At 35.1% G+C, this 12,595-nt stretch overlaps 1 protein-coding gene across 3 annotated transcripts in view; it reads right to left on the reverse strand.

Moving 5' to 3' along the window:
• Positions 1–12,595, reverse strand: part of LOC132370415 (protein NPAT) — a 52,575-nt gene that overhangs the window by 24,740 nt on the left and 15,240 nt on the right. For 2 of the 3 annotated variants that reach the window (XM_059930385.1, XM_059930384.1), the window contains exons 2-4: positions 11,574–11,692; positions 1,519–1,579; positions 190–262 (exon numbers count right to left, since the gene is read on the reverse strand). In XM_059930385.1, the coding sequence (XP_059786368.1) occupies positions 190–262; positions 1,519–1,579; positions 11,574–11,692 (253 nt within the window). Of the gene's footprint in view, positions 1–189; positions 263–1,518; positions 1,580–11,573; positions 11,693–12,595 lie in introns of those variants that run through there. The other variant, XM_059930386.1, reaches the window with a different exon arrangement.

A 12,595-nucleotide genomic window follows, 5' to 3' on the forward strand; every position in this document is an offset into this window, starting at 1 on the left:
GCAATTTATTTCAAATTATTCAATCAGACAAAGAAATATCAATAACCTATAATTTCAAAATTAGATCAGTATTATATAAATGCACAGTGTGGGTCATAAGATTTATATGTGAAGCGATTCTTACACGCACTTGCATTCCAAAATCATTATGCACATTCTGATAAGCTTATTGTATAAGCTTTTTATTACCTGATCTGAGAAAGTGTATGGTCTAACTTCTTCCACAGAGATGACAAAATTGCTGGGACATCATTTGATGTTTCTAAATCATAAGAGGAAACGTTTCATAATAAATACAGTTGGAGAAAATTCATCATTTAATTTGAACAGACACAGAAAATCAATAAGGAAAACTTATCTCTCAGCTGTTGACATTTTGTTGGGAAATGAGAAATAAACCTATCTTGTAAAAGACCTACAAAGCTACAACGAGGCTGCTTTCTTTGCTCAAGCCATTAAGAATCAGATACAATACAATGGAAGAGGAAACTTGTGAAAACTATGAAGGTTTTTTAGATCAATAATTTTATATTTTCTTTGAAATATAAAAGACAAACTATTTTAAATCTTTCTTCTATTTATCATGTGACATTTGAAAGTAAATTAAAATAATTTGATTTATAAATTAAATTTATAAAATTATACAAACCCCTGTGAGTGTGGAAATTAGTTGTCTACATCCAATGTTTTCATGTGCAAATCACCGTGATTGCTCAGCAACTACTCAGAATTACAGGTAAAATTCCTGAGGACTAATTAGTCTTTTTCAGGATGTGTTCTAAAGCCACAATGATAGGAAATTCATAAGGTATTTAAATTCTTTACTATATACTTATAAAAGCTCAAAGCAGAGAAAGCTACCCAACATAAAAGTGGGATATAAACCTTTGTATTGCAATAACATATTGTTTCTGAGGTCATTTACACATTAAACATTCCTGTAAGATAGTTAAAATAGTTTAGGAAAAGAAAACCTTTAGGCCCTGAACTTCTAGGCTTATTACCCTCTACAGTTTCTAGTTTTGTGATCTTGGAAAAGTTATCTGGCTTCTCTAATCCTCAATTTTCTGATACTTAAGAACAGGTCTAAACAATCGACAACTCTAACTGGATTATTTTAAGGACTGAGATAAAACCTATGAAAGCACATAGCACAATGCTGCAATAGACAGTACAATGTTAAGCTTTTTAAAAAAATGTTATCATTTACACTAATTCTTTACTGCTGAGTCTTTTCTTAACATGTTGTAAACTACAGAAATAACCAATATGAGAGAATAAATCTAACTTTCTCCTTAAGACACGAATTTAGGAAAGTGTTATTTTATACTTACCACTCAATAAAAATGAACTATTTAATTAGATATTTCACAGTAAATTTTACCTCATCATAGTTGACACAAGTTTTCTTATGGCTTTTAAGAAGTATTAATATCCTTTAAAAATTATTTCTAATTAAAAAAATTAGATAAATGCTGTATAAAACTGACAAAAAAATCCCTGAACCTGAATTCTTACCTTTTGCTTTCATAGCTACATATTCATTCAAAATTGTTGTCAAATTTTTTCCAAATAAAGACTGAAAAGAAAAAGATCAAGCATTACCAAAACCAAATAATACTACCAATAATTTCCCACTACAAAATATTTCACCATAAAAGTTAATAAAAGATCTGGATTACAGAGCAGATGATAAAGAAATGGTGAAGAGCAGGTCATCATAGATGGAAACAGTCGCTTGTCAGCGGGTGAATCAAATCTTCTAAGGGTAAAGAACCTTGTCTGTTTGAATAAGATATTGTGACTATGTTTCTTTAGCTAAGATAGTACAATGGCAGGAATGCAGTTTTCAGCTGGAGATAGGGATCCAGTCACACAAATGAGGACCCACTCCTAATCTGCCCTTTCTATCCTGAATGCCACGTGAACTTGCCAAAGAACAAAGTAAAAAAAATTGAGTGTAAGAGATATCCTTCCCAAGGATCAGTACCTTGCTATTTTAACTTCTATCATCTCATAAAGTCATTCCCCACTGCCCCCATTCCTATCAGTAATTAAAGGGCAGGCTTTTATTACCTCAAGTTTGAGGTCATATAATAGAACAGGGAGGAGAGCCAAGGATTTTTAGAGCAGACAGTTCTGGTTTTAAGTTCAACATTTACTGCATGTGTGAAAAATCACCCAGATTTTCTAAGGCTTACTTTCATATATAGAAATGACTTCCTAATGACTTAAGACATATGACTTCTTAATTAATACAATCTTTTGTGGTGAAGATTGATGATAAATGTAACGTATCTAAGACAATGTCTAACACATATAGGTGATTACTTCCCTTCCCCCTCCTGAACTTTCATAGCAGATCCCTATTTTATTCTTCTGTGTCATTTAAAAAAATTTTTTAATTTTATATTAGAGTATAGTTGATTAACAATGTTGTGTTAGTTTCAGATGTACAGCAAAATTTTTCAGTTATACATATACATGTATCTATTCTTTTTCAAATTCTTTCCCCATGTAGGTTATTATAGAATATTGAGCAAAGTCACCTGTGCTATATAGTAGGTCACTGTTGGTTATCTACTTTAAATATAGCAGAGTGTACATGTCAATCCAAAACTCCCAATCAATCCCTCCTCCTCCCCTCCCCACCCTGGTAACCATAAGTTCGTTCTCTGTGAGTCTGTTTCTGTTTTGTAAAAAAGTTCATTTATATCATTTTTTAAAAGATTCCGCATGTAAGTGATATATTTGTCTTTCTCCGTCTGACTTACTTCACTTAGTACGATAATCTCCAGGTCCATCCATGTTGCTGCAAATGGCATTATTTCATTCGTTTTAATGGCTAACATTCCATAGTATATATGTACCACATCTTCTTTATCCATGCATCTGCTGATGGACATTTAGGTTGCTTCCATGCCTTGCCTATTGTAAAAAGCGTTGAAATGAACATTGGAGTGCATGTATCCTTCCGAACCACGTTTTTCTCCAGATACATGTCCAGGAGTGGGATTGCTGGATCATATGGTAGCTGTTTTTAGTTTTTTAAGGAACCTCCATACTGTTCTCCATAGTGGCTGTACAAATTTACCTTCCCACCAACAGTGTAGGAGGGTTCCCTTTTCTTCACACTCTCTCCAGCATTCATTTGTAGACTTTCTGACGATGGCCATTCTGACTGGTGTGAAGTGATATCTCATTATAGTTTTGATTTGCATTTCTCTAATAATCAGCGATGCTGAGCATCTTTTCATGTGCCTCTTAGCAATCTGTATGTCTTCTTTGGAGAAATGTCTATTTAGGGCTTCTGCCCATCTTTTGATTGCATCGTTCATTCTTTTGATATTGAGCTGCATGAGCTGTTTGTAAATTTTGGAGATTAATCCCTTGTCGGTCGCATCATTTGCAAATATTTTCTCCCATTCTGTGGACTGTCTTTTCATTTTCTTTATGGTTCTCTTTGCTGTGCAAAACCTTTTGAGTTTAACTAGGTCCCATTTGTCTATTACTGTTTTTATTTCCATAACTCTAGGAGATGGGTCCAAAATAACATTGTTGCAATTTATATCAAAGAGTGTTCTGCCTATGTTTTCCTCTAGGAGTTTTATAGTATCCCGCCTTACATTTAGGTCTTTAATCCATTTTGAGTTTATTTTTTTGTATGTATTTGTATTAGAGAGTGTGCTAATTTCATTCTTTTACATGTAGCTGTCCAGTTTTCCCAGCACCACTTATTGAAGAGACTGTCTTTCCTCCATTGTATAATCTTGCCTCCTCTGTCGTAAATTAATAGACCATAAATGTGTGGGTTTATTTCTGGGCTTTCTATCCTGTTCCACTGATCTGTATTTCTGTATTTGTGCCAGTACCATACTGCTTTGATGACTATAGCTTTGTAATATAGTTTAAAGTCAGGAAGCCTGATTCCTCCAGCTCTGGTTTTCTTTCTCAAGATTGCTTTGGCTATTTGGGGTCTTTTGTGTCTCCATACAAATTAAAACATTTTTTGTTCTAGTCCTGTGAAAAATGCCATTGGTAATTTGATAGGGATTGAACTGAATCTGTAGATTGCCTTGGGTAGTACAGTCATTTTGACAATACTCATTCTTCCAATCCAAGAACATGGTATATCTTTCCATCTGTTCATGTCATCTTTGATTTATTTTCATCAGCATCTTATAGTTTTTGGAGTACAGGTTTTTTGCCTCCTTAGGTAGGTTTATGCCTAGGTATTTTATTCTTTTTGATGCGATGGTAAATGGGATTGTTTGTTTAATTTCTCTTTCTGATCTTTTGTTGTTCGTGTACAGGAATGCAAGAGATTTCTGTGTATTAATTTTGTATCCTGCAACTTTACTGAATTCATTGATGAGTTTAGTAGTTTCCTGGTAGCATCTTTAGGATTTTCTATGTATAGTGTCGTCATCAACTGCAAACAGTGACAGTTTTATTTCTTCTTTTCCAATTTGGATTCCTTTTCTTTTTCTTCTCTGACTGCTGTGGGTAGGGCTTCCAAAACTATGTTGAATAAAAGTGGCAAGAGTGGGCATCCTTGTTTTTGTTCCTGATCTTAGAGGAAATGCTTTCAGCTTTTCATCGCTGAGTATGATGTTAGCTGTAGTTTTGTCAGATACTGCCTTTATTATGTCAAGGTAGGTTCCCTCTATTCCCACTTTCTGGAGAGTTTTTATCATAAATTGGTGTTGAATTTTGTTAAAAGCTGTTTCTGCATCTATTGAGATATCATATGGTTTTTATTCTTTACTTTTTTGATGTGGTGCATCATACTGATTGATTTGTATATACTGGAAATCCTTGCATCCCTGGGATAAATCTCACTTGATCATGGTGTATGATCCCTTTTACTGTATTGTTGGATTTGATTTGCTAGTATTTTGTTGAGAATTTTTGCGTCTATGTTCATCAGTGATACTGGCCTGTAATTTTCTTTTTTTTGTGGTATCTTTGGTTTTGGTATCGGGGTGATAGTGGCCTCACAGAATGAGTTTGGGAATGTTCCCTCCTCTGCAATTTTTTGGAATAGTTTCAGGATAGGTAACTCTTCTCTAAATGTTTGACAGAATTCACCTGTGAAGCCATCTTGTCCTGGATTTTTGTTTGTTGGGAGTGTTTTAGTCAGTTTCAATTTCATTACTTGTGATTGGTCTGTTCACTTTTTTTTTTAAATTAATCTATTTATTTATTTTTGGCTGCGTTGGGTCTTCGTTGCTGTGTGCGGGCTTTCTCCAGTTGCAGAGAGCGGGGGCTACCCTTCATTGCGGTTTGTGGGCTTCTCATTGCGGTGGTTCTGTTGTTGTGGAGCACGGGCTCAAGGTGCGTGGGCTTCAGTAGTTGTGGTGCGTGGGCTCAGTAGTTGTGGCTCATGGGCTCTAGAGTGCAGGCTCAGTAGTTGTGGTGCACAGGCTTAGTTGCTCTGCAGCATGTGGGATCTTCCCAGACCAGGGCTCGAACCCGTGTCCCCTGCATTGGCAGGTGGATTCTTAACCACTGCACTACTACGAAAGTCCCTGGTCTGTTCATATTTTCTATTTCCTCCTAGTTCAGTCTTGGGAGATTGCACCTTTCTAAGAATTCATCCATTTCTTCTAGGTTGTCCATTTTAGTGACATAGAGTTGCTTGTGGTACAGTAGCTTCTGTGTTATTTAAAGTCTGAGAAGTTAAGGGATACACCTAATACTAACTTGATCATTATACCTTGCTTTATTTTTAGTAGCTAAAAAAACAATTGCTGAATGAATGCTATACAATGAATTATGTCCACATAAATTCATGTGCGGTCACAGCAAAAAGGTGGTCGTTTATAAGCCAGGAAGACAGCCTTCACCAGGAACTGAAACAGGGGCACTTGATCTTGGTCTTTCCAGCCTCCAGAACCATGAGAAGTAAAAATTTGGGTGGTAGATTTGCTTGTAGTTACTAGGGTATTACTGCAGCTAGGCCCCCACAGCACACAGAGCTACACAAACACACAGGTATGCTAATCCACATATACAAAAAAAATCTGTATTTCTGTATATAACTGTACATATATTAAAATAAACATAACTTCATACTGATATCTCTGACTATATAATTTAACGCTACAGGTCTCATTCTTATTCTTATTTGTACTTTCTTTCTCACAGAGTGAGAAACCTCGCTCCCATTATCTATAATATATTAATTTACTTGTTAAAGTTGCTAATTTAGAAGAATTCAGAAGAGTTTAAGATTCATTCATGTTATTATATGAATCAATAGTGCTGCTTTTTACTGCTTACTAGTAGGAATGTACCAGTTTGCTTATTCATTCACTTGCTGAAAGACATCTTGGTTATTTTCAGTTTTTGACCACCACAGAAAAACATGAGCATGTAAGTTTTTGTGTGAATGTAAGTTTTTCAATTTACTTGGGTAAATATCTGGTTGTATGAATGCTGGGTCACGTGCGGCCCAGTTGTTTAACTTTATACACAACTGCCAATCTGTTTTGCAAAGCGGCTGTATGATTTTGCATTGTCATCAGCAATGAGTAAGAGTTTTTGTTGCTCTGCATCTTTGCCACCAAGAATCTGACAAACTTTAAAAATTGTTTTTTATAGTAGTCATTCTAATATGTATGTATCAGTATCTGATTGGGATATTAATTTTCATTTTCCTAATGACTAACAATGTGGAGTATTTTTTTCACAGGCTTATTGCCATTCCTATATTTTCTTTGGGGAAAGGTCTTCAGCTCTCTTGCCCACTAAAGAAAAATTCAGTTAAAAAAAAAAAAAGCTTCCTATATATTCTGGGCACAATCCCTTTTTCAGAGCTGCAAATATTTTCTCCTAGCTTATGGCTTGTCATTCTTTTAATATTGTCTCTTATAGAGCAAAAATTTTAAATTTTTATAAAGTTGAATTTATCAAATTTTCATTTTTTAGTCAGTGTTTTTAGCTTGTCTAAAAATTCATTACCAAAACCAAGATTGCACAGTTTCTCCTATGTTTTCTTCTGAAACTCTTATAGTTCTATGTTCTACATTTTGATCTATTATCCACTGTTGGTTAATTTTTGTATGAAGTATGTGTAAAGGTTCTTCTTCTTCTTTTTTTTAAAATCTGGATGTCTAATTGTTCCATCACCACTTGTTGTTAAGATTATGCTTTCTCTAGTGAATTGCCTTTGTGCTTTTGTCAAAAAATCACATTTGGACTCTCTAATTTGTTCCACTGATCTTATGCCTAACTATCTCCTAATGCCACTCAATCCTGATTACTATTGCTGGTTAGTAAGTCTTAAGGTCGAGTAATGTGAGTCCTTGAACATATCCTTTTTAAGAACTGTTTGGATTAGTCTTCCACAACACTACTTAAGTGGTACCTGTGCTCCTACTCCAAGGGGCCAGTACTGCACATCAGCAAGCTGGCAGCAGTAGTGGCTAGGCCTCAGACCCCCAGTTTGAAGGATAGCCCTGCCCACCACCACACCCACAGCAGCTGTGGCCCAACCACAACAGGAAGGTGCACACAGCCCACACAATGGATACCCCTGGAGCACCTGGCTCTGGTGACAGGAGGATTCTACCACTGAGCCCACCGGACACCTTCTACATAAGCCCACTCTTTCAAGACCAGAATACATAGAAACAAATACAGAGAGCTAGGCAAAATGAAGAGACAAAGGAATACCTTCCAAACAAAACAAGATAAAACCTCAGAAAAAGAACTAAACAAAACAGAGATTAGCAATTTACCAGCTAAAGAGATTAAAGTAATAATCATAAAGATGCTCACTGAACTTGGGAGAAGAATTGATGAACTCAAGTGAGAACTTCAACAAAGAGAAAATATAAAAAAGAACCAATGAGAACTGAAGAATACAATAACTGAAGTGAAAATAACACTACAGACAATCAACAGATTAGAGAATAAAGAAGAATGGATCAGCAATCTGGAAGACAAGGTAGTAGAAATCACCCAATTAAAACAGAAAAGACTGAAAAAAAATGAGGATAGTTTAAGGGATCTCTGGGACAACATCATGCACACTAACATTCCCATAATAGGGATTCCAGAAGGAGAAGAGTGAGAGAGAAAATAGAAAGCCTATTTGAAGAAATAATGGCTGAAAACTTCCCTAACTTGTCAAAGGAAAAGACATCCAAATACAGAAAGCAAAGAGTCCCATACAAAATGAACCAAAAAAGACCCACACCAAGACACATTATAATTTAAATGTCAAAAGTTAAAGAGAAACAGAGAATCTTAAAAGCAGCAAGTGAAAAACAACTAGTTACATACAAGAGAACCTCTATAAGATGATCAGGATTTTTCAGCAGAAACTTCACATGCCAGAAGTGACTGGCACAACATATTGAAAGTGCTGGAAAAAATAACCGAACAACCAAGAATACTCTACCTGGCAAGATTATAATTCAGAAGTGAAGGACAGAGTTTCCCAGATGAACAAAGCCAAAGGAGTTCATCACCACTAAACTGACCCTATAAGTAATGTTTACAGGGACGTCTTTAAATGGAAAAGAAAAGGCCAAAACTAGAAATAAGAAAATTATGAAAGAAAAAAATCTCACTGGTAGAGACAAACACATAGTAAAGGTAGTGGATCACCCACTATAAAGCTAGTATGAAGTTATGTACGGCCTACAAGAGACTCAGTTGTTCAAATCTAAAGACACACAAAGAGTAAAAATGAAGAGACGGAAAAATATTCCATGCAAATGGAAACAAAAAGAAAGCTGGGGTAGCAATGCTTGTATCAGATAAAACAGACTTTAAAACAAAGACAAAGAAAGGCATTTCATAATGATAAAGTGATCAATGATCTTTTAAGTGGGTGCTACTTTAACAAAAATCAGCTATTGTCAATAAACCAATTCAACACAAGCAAATCTGATACTGGACTGCAAGTTAATGTTAAGAATGTGATTAGGACTTCTTTGGATTTATGAACAATGTTTTTGGTAGCTTTACAAATATAATAAAGTATTTGGCAGACCGGATAAATTAACTCTGGATTACAACTTATGATATTGTGAATTAAAAAAAGTCTAATAAAAAGTTTATTGAGTATTTTTCTCTGAATACTCTCATTCTTTAAAATTACTGTCATTAAATAAATGAAGAGCCCAAGAGTATCAACTCATTTGCAGTGAAGATCCAAAATCCCTGAAACTGTTGGCATCATATGTGTTATTTAATTTTTAAAAGCGGTTTAATGTTCACAAGAAAATCGAGAGGAAGGTACAGAGATTCTCCATAAACTCCTGCTCCCACAAATGCAATGCCCCCCCTATTATCAGCATCACTCCCAAATGTGTATTAAATTTCAGATATTTTCAGATTTTGAGATAATGCCTATTATACATGGACATAAACTGTGTATTATGTAATAACTCGTTTGGGGTTGGGGCAGCATCCCACAATCTAAAATTAACATTTCTACAACTAAATGGATAAATAGTTACAGAGTGGGATTTTTAAAAAGGGCTATAAATATCAGTTCAAATTAGGTCCTGCTGTCAAAACAGTTGTGGATCTGGATCACTCTTGTAAAATATTATCATCAATTTGCTGATGCTGAGTATGCGCCTGGTAGATATTCAGTAAATTAGGAAAATCACTTCCTAATTGGTATCAAAGTGAAAGCTGATTACAGTAAGTCCCTTACATATGAATGAGTCCCATTCCAAGAGCACATTCGTTAAGTCCAACAAAGTTAGCCTAGGTACCCAACTAACACAAATCAGCTATATAGTACTGTATTGTAATAGGTTTATAATACTTTTCACACAAATAATACATAAAAAACAAACACAAAAGATAAAGAAAACATTTTTAATCTTACAGTACAGTACCTTGAAAAGTACAGTAGTACAGTACAATAGCTGGCATACAGGGGCTGGAATTGAGTCAACAGGCAAGAAGAGTTACTGACTGGAGGAGGGAGAGGAGGTGGGAGATGGTAGAGCTGAAGGATCATCAGCAATACGAGACGGAGGGCAAACTGCAATTTCACTCACGCCTGACGTTGATGGCACAGGTTCTGGTTCCTTGCTGGATTCAATTCCATCTATCCTCTTGAAAAAACGATCCAGTGATGTCTGGGTAGTAGCATTTCGCATCTTTGAAAGTTTGCAATTTGAAGGTTCGTATGTAGGGGACTTACTCTATTTCCCTTAGGCAAACAGAGGGCTTTCTGTGTCACATTGTTAGCCATCCCCCTTAAATGAATGGATTAGATGTAGTTTCTGTTTGTTTATTCTTGAAAAAACTATGTGAACAACAAAAGGATGTAAATGGTACCTTGCAGATCAGACATAGTGAATAAGTGGCCATTTCAAAACAAAAACAAACAAAAAACTTGTTGGGATTTTGACTGTAATGAATGTATAGATCAAAATTTGGAGAATGGACATCTTAACAATATTGAGTTGCTCATTCCATGAACACAGTATATCTTTCTTTTTATTCAAGTCTTTGATTTCTTTCATGTAGATTTTAGCATACAGATTTTACGCATATTTTGTTAGATGTATTACCTAAGTATTTTATTTTTGTTTGTTTGTTGGGTGCTACTGTAAATGGTATTTTTTTTTTTAAATTCCACTTCCAATGGTTCATTGTAGGTATAAAGAAATATGATGGACTTTCGTACACTTTGTATCCTGTGACCTTGCTAAACTCCAGCAGTTTTGTAGGTTTTTTTAGGTTTCCTCCATAGATAATCATGTTGTCTGTGACAGCTGAAATGAATCTAAAGACCCATGTTTAAAATAAAATGACAACATACCATTTCAAATAATGTAGTTCTAGCATATACCCATTATATACCAAACAATGCTCTACTGGTCTAGTGATATTTAAAAAAGAGGTGACAACAAGATATCAAAATATCTGTTTTATATTTGTCTGAAGGAAGCAACTATAAGAAAAGCAAATATAGGAAAGATTGGACTGCTATATAATGCCATAGACCAGGTGGCTTGTTTCTCATTGTTCTGCAGGCTGGGAAATCCAAGATCAAGTTGGCAGATGATTTGGTTCCTGGTGAGGACCTATTTCCTGGCTTGTAGACATCCCCCTTCTTGATGTGTGTGCACATGGACATTTCTCTCTCTTTCACTTTTTAAATCCCATCATGAGGGTCCCAACTTCATGACCTAATCTAAACCTATTTACTTTCCAAAGGCCTTACCTCTAAATACCATCACACTGATGGGTGGGGTTTCAATATATGAATTTTGGAGGGATACAAATATTTAGTCCATAACAGGCAGTAAACAAGTAAGGCCCAAAACAAGCAATAGTGAAACTAATTAGAAATGAGGGTGTCATTTTGAAACTGATTCTCAAAGTCAAAGCTGGAATTCACTTCCCAGCTTAGACATAAATGTATGAAAAGAAGAGCTGGCCTTCTTTAGGTCTTTCCACTCATGCACGAATACAAACTATCAAATTTCTGCCCATTTTGATTTTGCTAATGAGCTGATTCTTAAGACCATGTTTATAGTGTCTTATGTTGGTCAATGATGAAATATTTCCTTAAAGAACAAATCACTCACCAGTAAGCAGGCTGGGATAAAACCTTCATCTGTACAGTGTTCTGCATATTCTTTTAAATTTGAACTTTCCAAAATAAAAGCCTGGCAGGTAGAAGTAAGGTTCTCTTGTTGTAAGTAACCTAAAGGAAAAATAAAATGTAACTCAGTAATTTCAGTAAATTCTGAACTTTCAATTAAAACTGTTGTTGAAAATACTACAGCAGTTTCACATCATAAATGTAACTTCAGGTGAACATGATGGGATTCTACAGCCTTGCCTGAAACAGTAGTTTGTGCTGCAGTACAAAGCAGAATTCATAAAACAGCTGTTTGAGAAGAAAAACTCTAGCTAATATGCTATAAAGTCATAGTAAACAAAACAGTATGGTACTGGCATAAAAACAGACAAATAGATCAGTGGAACAGAATTGAGAGCCTAGAAAAAATCCACAGCATCAACGGTCAACTAAATTTGACAAGGGAGCCAAGAATACTCAATGGAGAAAAAAACCATCTCTTCAACAAATGGTGCTAGAAAAATTGGATATTCACACGTAAAAGAGTGAAACTAGACCCTTATCTTACACCACTCACAAAAATTAACTTGAAATGGATTAAAGACTTAAACATAAGACCTGAAAGCAAGAAACTCCTAGAAGAAAACAGGAAAAAAGCCCTTTGACATGGGTCTTGGCAATGATTTTCTGGATTTGACACCTAATGCACAAGTTACAAAATAAAAAATAAACAAGTTGGAATATATCAAATTAAAAAGCTTCTGTACAGCAAAAGAAACCCATCAACAAAATGAAAAAACAACCTATGGAATGGGAAAAATATTTCCTCATATCTATCTGATAAGGGGTTAATAACCCAAATAAATAAAGAACTCATAAAATTCAAGAGCAAGAAACCAAGTTATCCAATTAAAAAGTGGCAAAAGACCTGAATAGACATTTCTCCAAAGAAGATACATAAAAGGTCAACAGGTACATGAAACGATGCTCAACATCACTAGCCATTAGGAAATGCAAATCAAAATC

The sequence above is a fragment of the Balaenoptera ricei genome, chromosome 8, assembly GCF_028023285.1.
Source record: "Balaenoptera ricei isolate mBalRic1 chromosome 8, mBalRic1.hap2, whole genome shotgun sequence".
Lineage (NCBI taxonomy): Eukaryota > Metazoa > Chordata > Mammalia > Artiodactyla > Balaenopteridae > Balaenoptera > Balaenoptera ricei.